The following is a 14,604-nucleotide window of genomic DNA, read 5'->3' as shown; positions in this document are numbered from 1 at the left end:
CCCGCCACTTCGTGCGCGGCTAAATTAAACAAAAAATGTTAATTGTAGCCTAAGTTACTCCTTATTACATCAGCTTTCTGACAGTGAAAGTCCTTCAAAATCGGTCCAGCCAATCCTGGGATTAACCAGAACACATACCGTGTATACATACATACATTTGGTAAAAAGCGGCTATTTTAATATTATAAAAAGACACATCAATTTTATTATATGTACATCTAGATTTTAATTGTGTTTTACAAGCGTTGTCTTCAGCTAGAAATAACCATTCCAAGACCTGCGAAAACGTAAACTAATATGTAACACTCACACACACACAAATCCTGCACTCAAATTACTTTCTAGAGGTTCGAAAGATTGTGGAGCTGATGTTTTCAAATTCATATTAACTTTTTTTATGGAAGAGGTTGGCGGACAAGCATATGGGCCACAATGACGCTGTAAGAAATATTAACTATTCCTTACATCGTCAATGCGCCACCAACCTTGGGAACTAAGATGCTATGTTCCTTGTGCCTGTAGTTACACTGGCTCACTCACCCTTCAAACTGGAACACAACAATACTACGTACTGTTGTTTAGCGGTAGAATATTTGATGAGTGGGTGGTACATAGGCGGGCTTGCACAAAGCCCTACCGCCAAATAACTTTTTTATGAAATACTAATATCAGAATTCGATTTATACCGACTTCTACAATGTTTATATACAATCAAACTTTTTGTAGTTTAGTGATTTCTGATTATAATCCTGTATGAAAATCATTCTATATAATATTAAGCTTCACAAGAATAAATAAAAATTTTAACAAAAAGAAAAACCGACTTCAAAAAGGAGGAGGTTATCAATTCGTCTGTATTTTTTTTTTCATAACTTTTCACTGAGTGGACCGATTTTGATAATTTTTTTTTATTTGAAAGGTAGTGCTTCCCGTGGGGTCCCATTTAAATTATATTTTTTTCTGATCCATAACAAATAAATATGCAATAAAAAGTAATAAAAATAATTGCGTATTCAAAATATTTTTAGAGTCCTCCTAAGTAAAATGAAATGAAAAATATTAGACTACTTAAAAGTCGATTTACGATAATATAACGTAGTTATAGTTATTGTTATATTTGGAGCCGGTGTCCCCGTGCACCCGTGCGATGCCGGGGCGGGTCGCTAGTTGATTATAATATTCGACTATGACAATTACATGAACATAACCACGTTACGGAAAGTGACTCAGATATTCAAATAACATATAAATAAAAGATTCGGCCGAGGATCGCTAACGTGCTCTTCAGAATTGTTCCGTTCCCTTCCGTTCCGTTACTTTGTCATGGCTTCTATGCTGAGAACCTTACCAAACTTTCACAAAACTACCCTTGAAGTATATCGTTTATAATAAAAAAAGAATCATCAAAATTGGTTGGCACCATTTTGAGTTATTAACCTATTTGTCGCGCATACACATAAAGCAAATTTAAGACTTATATCGTTTTCATAGGGATACCATCATCGGAAAAGGATAAAATTAAAATGGGACCGCAAGGGAAGCACAGGTAGTGCTTCAAACAAAAAAAAAATTCAAAATCGGTCTACCCAGTGAAAAGTTATGAGGTATCAAAGATAAAAAAAAATACAGACGAATTGATAACCTCCTCCTTTTTGAAGTCGGTTAAAAATATATAAGAGTCATTGAATAAAAAGTATATTTATCTCTTGTTATAAAAAAATGTAATTTTGAAAGTTCAAAGACATTACCCCTTTATTGCGTAGACATGGAACACGATAAAAATATTTAATTTTTTTTGGAATAGGCCATTTGTTCAATAATATTTCAACAGCCTAAATTCAGGAATAGAGCCTCATATATAAAGTTCACACAAAAACAATTATAAACCTTATCAACACTGTTATAAAGTTTGAAATACAAAAATTGAAACGATGAAATTATTTCTATTTTCATCGTACGGTCAGTGACATGGGTGAAGACGAGCCAGATAACAAAAAAACTAAATCTTATATCAAGGAGATAAGGTTTAAAATGTATGTGTTTTATTTTGTTTGTGTTTTAAATGAAAGATAGGGCAAATTGAATTTCGAACCGCTAAAAAATTTATCAGTTGCTCTATAGTAATTTAGAATCTGTATTCAAGTCTAAGAACTAGCGCGCACTGGTAACTTTTGTCACGGTGATTGTTTCGTCACTCTTGTCGCGTCCAAAAGTTACCAGTGCGCGCTAGTTCTTATAGAGTGATAGTATATACTGTCAATTATCTTCCACCAGTTTGGAAGGAAATACCATATTATACTTTAGAAGAACCGCTGGCAAAAACTTGGCATCATTTTTTAAAAACCTTATACATATGTATGTATAAATTATCTTTAAGATTAGGTTTATAAAACGATGTTTACATTTCTTATTGTAAACGTTTATCGGCCAAAGAAAAGACTAGATAAAATATAATGAATGAAATACTACTAGGAAATGGAATTTGACTTGTGTTGGCAATATAAAAAACGACCAGAGTTTATTGGCAAATGCCATCACAAAGCATAACGTCACTCCTGTATCTACCTTTGTTTATAAATAAGATGCATTATTCGTCTGAAACTGAACGAATCAGCGGCACATTTTTGTTTTTTTTTCATTACCTGTGATGTTATTTCAACAAGTAATTATAGGCCGTTAGCTTTTTAAAACAATTTGGCCAATCACAGAAAAGCAGCTTTAAATTTAAATTGCCGATATATTGCGACTTTTACGAACCTTACGACCTCAATTCGAATATTATATTTAAGCAACGCCAAGCTTTTGCTCAAAATTGAAACAAATTCGTAAATTTTGTAATGTCAATAATCGCAAAAGACAAATGAAACAATTACTAGCAATCAATGACCTTTCAAATTCGATCGACAGAAAAGAAAACTCACTTTTATACATTTACTACAAATTCAACCTTAATACGAGACAATAAAGCAAATTTTCCTTCAAATGTGCATTTTTCATTTGAGTTACTGTAATTATGGTATGTGCCTTATCGCAAATTAATAAAATGTATTTTTGTTTGTATGTATTGTAGGAAGCTGGCACTGTCCCAGTGTGCAGCGTACCTGCTTCCCTAAGACCTTGTAGATGACACTGAACCATTAATGCGGCCTTGTTAACAAAGAGAAAAAGTAAACTCGGAGAGAAATACTTTTGCGAAGCGACGGTCTTTTGTTTTAAGAATAACGTCTTTGTCAAATAACTTAGTTTATTAAAAATATGTTAATTGTTATATTTTAAACTAGAAGGCATTATTAGTTGTAGATTAAATCACGTTATCGTTATGTATTTTTGATATAATATAGGTCATATAAATGTATAAAAATATGCCTTTGCGTTTCGGGGTATAATCTATAATTTCCCCTGGCTTTGTAGTACTAAAACAGTCTTTATTGTTATTATTGTATCGTATAGAAGTGTTTGTGCCTGCATTTTTATTAAGGTCTTTCTCGCTGTTTCATAAAATAAAATGTGCGTTCGTAGTTTTCGAACCAGACTCGTTACAGATAATTAAAAATATGAGATATGCCTAAGAATTCCCTTTGGCCTTAAGGGTAAACCAAGCTCTAAAAACTATTTCTTTATGTCTTGTAAATAATCCCGAATATCAATATTCCCAAAGGCATACTCTAAGAACACCTCGAGTATAACATAGGATTCTGTACCTCATGAAAGATATAAACAAATATAACACGATCAGTAACGCGCCAATTTATCCGCTCGTAACCAGCCAGCCTTTAGCCCACTAATACAGTCATCGTATTGCTCGCCCACGCTTTCTCTTAAGTACTGTAAAATGTATTTTAATAACTTCGAAACTAGAACTCCTAAAAAATATAACGCAAAACTCGTAACATGAATTGTGGAACAGAACTGCTAAACGGCCCTTACTTATCTGACGGTCAATGGTCACCAATATAAACTGTTCCTAACACCGTCAATGCTACATTAACCAAGGGATCTAAGATGCTGGCTCATTGATCATACTCTTACTTTCGTTTTGTGTTTAGATACAGCGATACAAAGTATTAATATCTGCTATAGGACGAGTATAACTCTCTATTTTTGAACTCATAGTAAAAAATGTAATAACATCTTTACATATTTTCTATACTAAAAAGTTAAAATTTTAAGAAAACCGCGTATGTAATGAATATTTTTCTCCAGAAAGCGTAAAAATACAGCTTGCGATTATATTTTTCTACTAAATAAATTGTTCGTAACAGATATATCAAATTGAAAATTTATTTTAGAACAAAAATAGTTAAGTTCGGAATATTTTAATGAATGAGAGACTTTGAAAGTCACGTGCATTCTATAATATATTTTTAAATTTTATAAATATAGGTACTATAGTCAACAATTACTAGGTTTAGTTATATCTTTTTTCTTGTAAAAAAAGTCCTAGTATTAATCGAATAGATAACATTCGAATTTTGAAATTGGAATTGACATATATTTTTCCTCAACATCATGGCTCGAAAAACCTATGCTCTCCCCTAGAAAATTACCATTGTACGTTGGAACAAACAACGCAATTGCGACCGGATAGCTAAGAATAAAGCACCTACCTAACGCGAAGTTACCGACTGGCATTTGTTTGTACATAACATAGTATATAGACGAGCAACAGTACTGGTCACGTTTAAATCATTCACGATGTTATGTAGTAACGATAGATCGCTTATATTGTAACAGGGTCACCAGACGTGACGTGCTAGGATACAGGACAACGGGTGTTCAAAATCAACTTCAACAATTATGTCTAAATAGTTGTGTGAAAAATATGTGTAAATAGATGTTGGTTTGTTAAGGCTTAGAAATTATCCGATGATTCGTGGTGTTTTATTTTTTTAATTTTTCTTTACCAAATTTTCCGAGCAAATACCGGAAATTTGGTTACCCTGTAACACACATATTCGTTTGTAATGACATACAAATGCACAAAGCTAAATTTTATAGTTGTTTTTTTTTTTTATTTAAAGTTGCAAATTACATGAATTAATTATAATTTAATAACACTTAACGGATGATATTATTTCTTTGTAACTGAATAAATCAATAAATATCAAGGTCGCGTTTGGCTCGCGCCAGTCATATACAACATGTACAGACATGTTCTTATAAACATTATTCACACGATTATTCTCGTTTTCCGAGATGAAATATATCCTATATTTATCTATTGCTTTAACAAGATATGTAGGAAATAAAACATAATACTTTATTTGGGCACCAGTTCTAATAACAGATTATCACTTTATCGCAATCGAATCGAAATCTAAATCGTTGTCCAGTTGTTTTTCTATTATATTAAACCAACGGTCGAAATTGGATGGAATATAATCGGGATCGTATCAAAGCTGATATCAATAAGACCTCAGTTACGATTGAGCTGATTTTTGTTGGGGGAATAGTCGAAATTGATAATCGCGTGTAAATAGTAGAAAACCTGATGGAGAACCTTTAAGGCAACTAAGTAGGGAAGAACATTACTCGAAATCAAGTAAAAACTGAAAATATATCTTAACAGAAGCATTTCGATTCATGATTCTATAACACAAAATACTCGACATACGGTTGGACAAATAATTGGGTGAGTGAGCCGGTGTAACTACAGGCACAAGGATCATAACATCTTAGTTCCCAAGCTTGGTGGCACATTGACGATGTAAGGAATAGTTAATATTTCTTACAGCGTCATTGTCTATGGGTGATGGTGACCACTGTGTGGCCCATATGCTCGTCCGCCAACCTACACCATATAAAAAAAATTAGAAACGCAAAACAGCCACTACACAAGAAATGTATTAAATAAAGTAATAACACCTGTTGACTGTTACCTGGCTCTTCCTATCGATGGTCTATTCAACGACAAAGTACATACACATCGCAATATAGTATAGTTATTGGCAAAATGGAATGTATAGCTCTTAGGTCCTACTTCAACTGGAATAAGCTTTCGTCAATCTTCCGTAGAAAATTTATACACGTTTTTCTATGCTACTACGAACATGATACATATTAATATTATTGTATATGTCATATTATATCTAATAACGATCGCTTTTAGTACGAGACAGCGAGACGCAGTTACTGTCGCTGTATGATGTTGGACTGATAAGTTCAATAGCTGCGACCTTCTTACAAGATTAATGATAATTACTGTAACCCTATCAAACATTACATTCAATCCAGTTAATCGATTGCATAATCTTTACCTACAATTTATTAGAAAAGATTTATTATAAAACTTTTAACATTTAATATTAAATAAATAAATAAATATAGGTCAACATCACAATACATTACTTTGATCCCAATGTAAGTAGCTAAAGCACTTGTGTCATGGAAAATCAGAAGTAACGTACCACAAACACCCAAACCCAAGACAATGTAGAAAACTAATGAAGTCTTTCTACATCGACTCGACCGATCGAACCTGGGACCTCGGAGTAACGTACCCATGAAAACCGGTGTACACACCACTCGACCACGGAGGTCGGATTTGATGTGCCAATTATATTCACAAATCGAATACGTCGAACAGGTAATCAAATAATCGACTACGTTTTACATAAGGTTTACTGGAAAAAATTTAATCACGCCTTGAGTTAAGCGTGCTAATCCTCTGCTAGTTTTATTTAAAACAATAAAAATGTTGACAGAAATATTATTTATCGGTCGAGCGTGACATTTTATTGCCGTAGTAAAGTAACTACGTTCAACACTATTTTCTACATACGCAATTGATAAAAACAAATCAGCTAATACTCTTAGATACGTTCTTGTTTGAAACATATACATACATGAGTCATAATCGTATTATATACGACATATATTATTACGTTTATTTGGTAAGCTGGGCTAGGCACATAAGTAAAATAGTACGATTATATTTGTCTGCTATGAGTAATATATTTTCATACAATTTAAATACCATTACTGTGTTGAATGTTGACTTATAATAAAACCTTTTTCAACACTAAAACGGGTAGAAGGAAGTTTACTTGAAATAAAAACTTTTTTATATTAAAATAATTCATACAAGTTATGAATACTGTCTTCTCTCCATAAACAGTATAATTATCGATAAAAAAAGAATCATATGTGAACGAGAGTTATTATACTGTACATTATATGTACACTGCGGAAGAGAAGATTCGGAAGAACCTTACAAGACACACATATATATTAACATTAAACACACACATACACACTATAAAACGTATTTTATCTTACACATATATATGGAATATTTTCTAGGTATCCAACTTATAGAACACTATTCATTTAAAATAGTTTTAAAATTATTAATTACAGGTATTTGTTATTAAATATTGAAGAGATATAATAATGTATCTTTGTTATATTCCCTATATCAGGGTCAAGAACATAATTATATACAATACTTCATTCGTTTTTTGAAATTTCTTACACTATTGTTAAGGACCGTAAGAGATTACTCATGGTTCAACTACATACCATCTTGGGACAAGGCCATCTTTGCTGCCTTTTTAAAGAGAAATAAAAAAAAAACAAACAAACCTAGTGAAATATATTTTTCGTTCCCAGTAAAATAAATAAATAATTTATTACTTTAGCAATTAAAGCTGTAACGTTTACTAATTAAATCATTATTAACGATAACGAAAAACAAATGACTGAACCATATATTGCATGATCGCCCTTGACACTCGAAATAAAACACAAATCAATAATGTGGTTCGTGAAACGGACAGGAAGCATTCTTAAAGCTTGAGCATACACAAAATATATTTCTTTAAACTAAACTGAGATGTTTATAATTAACTAGTTGTCGACTATAATTAGTGGTTTACCACGCAATTATATATTTGTTAAACACTCCTTATATTTATCATTATTAATTTATAATGTAGAAGTGTGTGGAATTAAGAAAGATTTATTATTATTATTATTAGCTGTCGACTAAGGGTTCGCTCGCGTTCTAGGGGTTGGATGTCATGTGTTAGGCAAAAAAATTAGTCTATGTCCTTGATTGAAGTTCAAATTTGCTTCAGTGGTTTGACTGTTAAAGAGCGACAGACAGACAGACAGACAGATTTACTTTCACATTTATAATATTAGTATAGAAGTAGAGTTTAACCAAATATCCCTTTACTTGAAATGTGTATGATAAATATTTAAAATGTCACATACCTATACTTTGTTTCATTCGATTCACATTCACATACGTCATTTAGCAACTCGACATCACTTTTGCAACACAAATTCTGCAATATTTTTAATAACATCATACCACTATGAGATTCATTTATAGAAACACGAATTCAATTTTGATAGACAAAAAAATATATATTAAAAAGATTACTAGACCACCGCGATGCGCGTGTACAACTATAAATGATCATATTTTTAATAACAATTGCCTACAACGTATCACAACACACTTTATTTATTTAAACAACAATCAATAAAAAGCACTCAATCTTCGAAAGCAATTTGCAACACTAATACTTCAAAATAAATGTTATTATCGATCGCAATGTTGAAATGACACTGATAAGATTATATGAGATCAGGGGAGAAAAGACAAGTCCATACAACGTATATATTAATACTAGACTCGGGGTGTCTTTCATACATAATCCCTACGATAATGAAACAAGAGTAAAAACACAAAAAAAAAATGTATCTTAAAAATAATTATAATCAATATCATAAACTTTACTAATATTTCTGTCTCTGTCTGCGTGGCTGTTGATAAAATTCTGTATAATACAAACTTGAACTCTAAGTAGGTATAGTCGCGGACGTCAAATATAAACAACAACAACAACAGCCTGTAAATTCCCACTACTGGGCTAAAGGCCTCCTCTCCCTTTGAGGAGAAGGTTTTGGAACATATTCCAACACGCTGTTCCAATGCGGGTTAGTGGAATGCACGTGTGACAGAATTTCTATTAAATTTGTCACATGCAGGTTTCCTCGCGATGTTTTCCTTCACCGTTGAGCATGAGATGAATTATAAAGACAAATTAAGCACATCAAACAGTGGTTCTTGCCTGAGTTTGAACCCGCATTCATCGGTTAAGATGCACGCGTTCTAACCATTGGGCCATCTCGACTGTCAACCATATGGGTGAATATACGCTATTTGATTTTTTTGTGTCCCACAAGAAAAAGTAATATAATCTATTTCATATTTATTATTTCTCTATTTGACACTATTTTTATATTTGTAATGATGGGGGCCAGAAGAATTTCTCATTTTTTTGTGTTTTATAAGTACCAGAGGAAAATGCGTTACCAGAGGAGTGACACTACTGGCAGAGTAGTGACAATTGAACCAGGAGAGTGACACACAGTAGCTTATATTAAATGAAAGTAATATAAAATGATATTGAATATTCATTTTATTATAAAGATACATTCAGTCTTGATGATTTCTTAATGCAACCTTAATACTATATGTATAGTTTTTCAATGCTTAAGTTTTCAAAACCAGTTTAAAATAACAGAATGAAGTATCTTCTGTTTATCAGTCTCACCTGAGATGAAAATTACAGTAAAATAATACTATTACTAATAATTTATACTTTATTAAATTATAAAACAATAAAAAAACTAAATGTTTGTAACATTTAAGGCACTGTAATCTTAATCAACTTACTAAATAAAACAAAAATATAAACTCCTTTTCTAAAACAAAACAATAGTACTATTTAATCATACACCTATCAGTCTCGAGACTATTTAATCAACTTAAAAATTATTAGTCCACAGTATACATGAACTGTTTCATTATTTGTAAAAAACAGAATTAACAATTTTCGCGAAATTAAATGAAATTTTTTTAATACTGAACAATTTACTTTTCAAACACATCAACTGGCTTTTCAAACTTGTAGAGTATTCTGTGAGCCTTTCATAAATACATTTGGCACTAGAAATATGGTCAAGATCTGTTCCTATTTAACATCAAACATGTCATTGTCGTTTAATTTAAAAAGAGTACCATTTTAATTGGAGACCTTTAAAAATGTAACCCTGATGTCTCCTTCCTCTTCATCAAAATCTGACGAACATACACCAGCATATTTATATTTTTTATTATTAATTTGGTATTCCACAAGAACAAAATCTCCGTTCTTGACAGACAAAGGAGTGTCTGTATTGTCTTTTTCAGATGAATTAATCAGATGACTAGACGTTTGCGCAACCATTTCATTTGGTACATCTTCCTCAGAATCAGTATATACTGCAGCAACATCCAATTTGCTTTTTTCGAAGGGGTATTTAATGTCGCCTGAATGGAAATGGGGACAAAAAATGCTACAAAAGCAACTGAGGCTCTTCATGTAAAGCATATTGCTCAAATGGTTTCCTCGTACTTGATGCACTCTTAGTGTACTTATTGTCTTCCATGATCTTCTTTTGAAAATCAATTTCTTCTTCGTTTATCACAAATATTTGAATGCCGGGACAATTTCTATCTAATTCGGTAGCAAGGTCGTTGATGGTGGCAATGTCAGATCCTAAAGCAACAATTTTGTCAGCGATTCGTTTACACGTTGCTCCGATACCATCTGGAGCTCCTTTGCCATGGCCAGCTTCATGGTAATTCCATTCCATTCCATTGTCTTTACTATTGCTTTGTAAAAGATCGCACACTTTTGAGTTTGGATTTCCTGTTTTTTGATGCGCAGTAGTTTCTTTTTATAGTAACTCATCTTTTGACGTAAATCTTTGCTTTCATTTTTTGTTTTTTATTAGTTTATTTCGTAGTTTCCACTGAGTTTCTGATCGCTTTTTAGCAGCCAAAGAGATATTGTTTCGTGGAAGTGGAAGTTGGACTTCATTATCAGACTTTGGTGGTGTTACTGGAAAGTAGTAGTAGTAGTTTCTAGTTGATTGTAGCTTCACGCGATCTCTATGCTTTCTAGTCTTCTCTCTCCATATTTTTCTGATTGCACTTTGTTCCCTTTCAGTCATATCATGTATGGTCTTAATTTGTCCCTTTTCTTTTTTTCTTCTGATATTGCTGCCTTTCCTTTTCTTCTTTAATTCTGCTCTTTTAATTGGATCGTTTTTAATTCTTTGATAGTGTAATCTTTCAGCTTGTCGCTTTTTTTCTAACCTCTTTTCTCTTGTTTGCTTTCTTTTAACATTCACCATGATGTCTGATTATGCTACAGTACCTTGAGCAAATAAAATAAAGCCTTAACACATTAGATATATAACAAAACATAATTTCGTCATTTCTCTGGCGTTCATGTATTTCCTCTGGCACGAAATATGCCACAGAAGTGACGCCAGAGAAGTGACAAAATCGTAAATAATGTTCAAAAACAATATCACCCCACTTTCGCACCACTGTTTGTCGTAACACATAACATCTACACACATTAAACCTTGTATTGAGAAAATAAACATACTTGTAACAATAAAATACAAAAAAATATGCTTACCATAGGAAATACTCCAACGACTGGCACAAGCACGCTTTTCGAGAGTGAATCGCAAATTGACGTAATATTATTTAAGTTTTGCAAAAGACCGTTAGCATGCTTCTAACTTCACACTGTTGTACGCGAGTAATTAAAGGACAAAACATAAATCGGCGACTTTAAATAAAAGTTTTCTTCTTTAAATCTTTGCCAGATGAAGTGACGTATTTGTAACATGACATGAAAATAAGTATTTGTTTTTTATAATAATAAATGTTTTTACAGTGTATTTTAATTAAATATGTTTCGATGTTTATAAAAGTTTGTGACTATTTGAAAATAAATCTTATTTGCATACGTATTTAAAATATATTGCCATTAAATAATTATAACTCATTAATGGGCAGGCCAGAGGAGTATACATTTTTACTGTTTTTAATCTAACAATGCTTTAAATTAAACAATTATCGTGAATAGACTATGTGGGCCAGATTAAAGACCATGCTATTTATCGTTTAAGCAAAGAAAAACAATAATTTAATAAGTTTAACATAAAAATTGTCTATAGACCTTTGAAATGCAAATAGCGTATATTCACCCATATAACATATTAAAATACATTTACCTATTTTCAGCCTTATACTATAAATACGAAAGTAATTTTATCAGTGTGGCTATTTAGCTCATAATCTCTATACCATTTCAAATAATAATGAAATTATTGAAACAATATTAATAAAACAGTAATCCTGAAACCTTAATTAATTATCAAACTCGATTTATTGCACGGAATAAACATCAGTGATGTTTGAATAACAAAAAGTATGTAGTTCATGACTTGTCTTAGGTCAATTTGATTATCTTATGTCATAAAATCCATATCTATATATTCAACGTCTAATCGTACAAATCCGATCATATTAAAACACTGAAAGTTAGATTGTCGCCCTCATTTTTAGCACCAATTCTACCCGCCGACGTAACGTAAAGGGTAACAAAACCTCAGATATATATTAACTAGCTGTGAGCGTGTATCTTGTACGCGTTTGAATTTAACAAAAAATATTATTGTTACTCCTTATTAAATCAGTTATGAAATCATCAGCCAGTGAAAGTCCCGTTGAAATCGGTCCAGCCGTTCCAGAGATTAGCCGGAACAAATAGTCAGAAAGACAGACATTGTAAAAAAATGTTATTTTGGTGTGTGTACCGTGTATACAGACATATGCATTGAGTAAAAAAGAGCTATTTTAATATTACAAAGAGATACTCCAATTTTATTATATGTATAGATTCATTACCGATCAGCTGGTATCATATCTGCAGCGTCTTCTTCCATAGACTCGTCGCCGACTTCCACCTCCAACTGCATCGGCGGTGGTGTGCTCATCTCCAATTATCACCGACTGCAACAACACAAGGAAATAAATCATCATCACTAATATTTAACCGACATACATTAGCATGGAGATAGTTTGACTCCCAGGAAAGGACACATCAGACAACAACAACAACAGCCTGTAAATTTTCCACTGTTGGGCTAAGGCCTCTTCACCCCTTGAGGAGGTTTGGAAAATATTCCACCACGCCGTTCTAATGTGGTTTGGAAGATACACATGTGGCAGAATTTTTATGAAATTAGACACATGCAGGTTTCCTCTCGATGTTTTCCTTCACCACTGAACACGAGATGAGTTGAAAACAAATTAAACACATGAATTCTCACCGGTGCTTGCCTAGATTTGAACCCGCAATCATCGGTTAAGATGCACGCGTGCTAACCACTGGGCCATCTCGGCTCAACTTACAAAAGTGATATTTAATTGTATTACAACGGACTTAGATATAATATACATATGTGTATTACTATTAATTCATTCATTACAATCCTTAATACTTGATAACGTGATTGATCGAGGCACATGCTATTTTCATTCATTTATATTTTTCTAATTAGGAATAGTTGAATAAAATATTGTGCAATAAAGGAAAACTTATCTGTATAAGAGATACTCGGGCTGTCGAGAATGAGTAATATGAGTTTACAATAATAATGTGTTAAGAGTGAAAAAAGAGTGAAAAAAAAAAGTTTTTTTTTTACTTTTTGTTTGTGTCTAAAAATTGTAAAAGTATGACACATATAATATTTCACTATATATATCAATATATTTCGAAAAACAAAAACGTCAATAACACTAAGTTGAATCACCCCTGTCGTCGTCCTTTATGCATTAAAAACACGAGACATAAAGGGAGTCAATGAACTTGCCAATGCAATGGCATTTTAAAAACATTCAAGAAACTACTGGCTTCAATATATAAAATATGAAGTAAGTAGCGTTGTACCTTTCTTTTAGATAATTAAGTAGATTTATAAATAACAGACAATAAATTAAGCAAAACAATTATGTGCTCCTGGCATATTTTATACAGGTGTCCAGTCTAATCAATTCTTAATGCTCTGTTTAACGGCTTATAGTCGTGCCAACAGGGAACAAACTATATCGTCAATGTTGGTTAGTGTATACGCCAGAAAACCATCATAATAAAGTCTAACTAAATGTTCTTGACATATTGTATATTTTATCACTCTGAATATATCAGATAGAACGGGTATTATACAATAAAAACATACTTTATTCAAGTAGTCTCTTGGGTGTACTTTTCTTTGGTCTTTTTGCCCACCGGTCCAGAAAATAATTTCTACCAAGGAATAGTGAGAAACTCAGTAGTAACTCTTTATCGATAATCAAGTTAGATTCTCAAGGAAGGCTAATATCCGGCTGACGGCCGACCGTAAAATTGAAACTTCTTAGAATCCAGTCAACACTGAGCCCATAAAAATAATGGTATTGGTGGTGATTTATTATTTTAAGTAAAATAAATTGTAATTATACGCATACATTTAGGTTAAATTCATTCATATCATAACGTACGTGTACTATAATTTCAAGATAAAGTAGTTATTTCAGGAAATGCATTCAAGACGTAATCTTATTCGTTCCGATAGCTGTTAATGTCGGAAAATGAGGAAATTCATCATTCAGCCTTCATACACACTCAATATAGTGTCTCAAGTATAATAATGAACAAGTTTATTTGTACATCTATATATGTACAATAGATATAGAGAAGG

At 32.2% G+C, this 14,604-nt stretch overlaps 1 protein-coding gene and 1 long non-coding RNA gene across 2 annotated transcripts in view; both read right to left on the bottom strand.

Annotated features, from left to right (window-relative positions):
- The window catches only part of LOC124537973 (E3 ubiquitin-protein ligase UBR1), a 47,150-nt gene that overhangs the window by 24,544 nt on the left and 8,002 nt on the right, over positions 1–14,604 (bottom strand). The window contains exon 2 of the mRNA XM_047114974.1: positions 12,770–12,874. Within this exon, the coding sequence (XP_046970930.1) occupies positions 12,770–12,858 (89 nt within the window). The 5' untranslated portion in view covers positions 12,859–12,874. The remainder of the gene's footprint in view (positions 1–12,769; positions 12,875–14,604) is intronic.
- On the bottom strand, positions 9,624–12,067 carry LOC124537974. The gene is made up of 2 exons (XR_006966946.1): positions 11,490–12,067; positions 9,624–11,219 (listed from the first exon to the last, which is right to left on the bottom strand). It is a non-coding gene; the product is annotated as an uncharacterized LOC124537974 (long non-coding RNA).

Source organism: Vanessa cardui, chromosome 19 (assembly GCF_905220365.1).
Source record: "Vanessa cardui chromosome 19, ilVanCard2.1, whole genome shotgun sequence".
Lineage (NCBI taxonomy): Eukaryota > Metazoa > Arthropoda > Insecta > Lepidoptera > Nymphalidae > Vanessa > Vanessa cardui.
The sequence above is the reverse complement of the archived record's forward strand: the minus strand, read 5'-3'. Positions and strand labels throughout refer to the sequence as shown.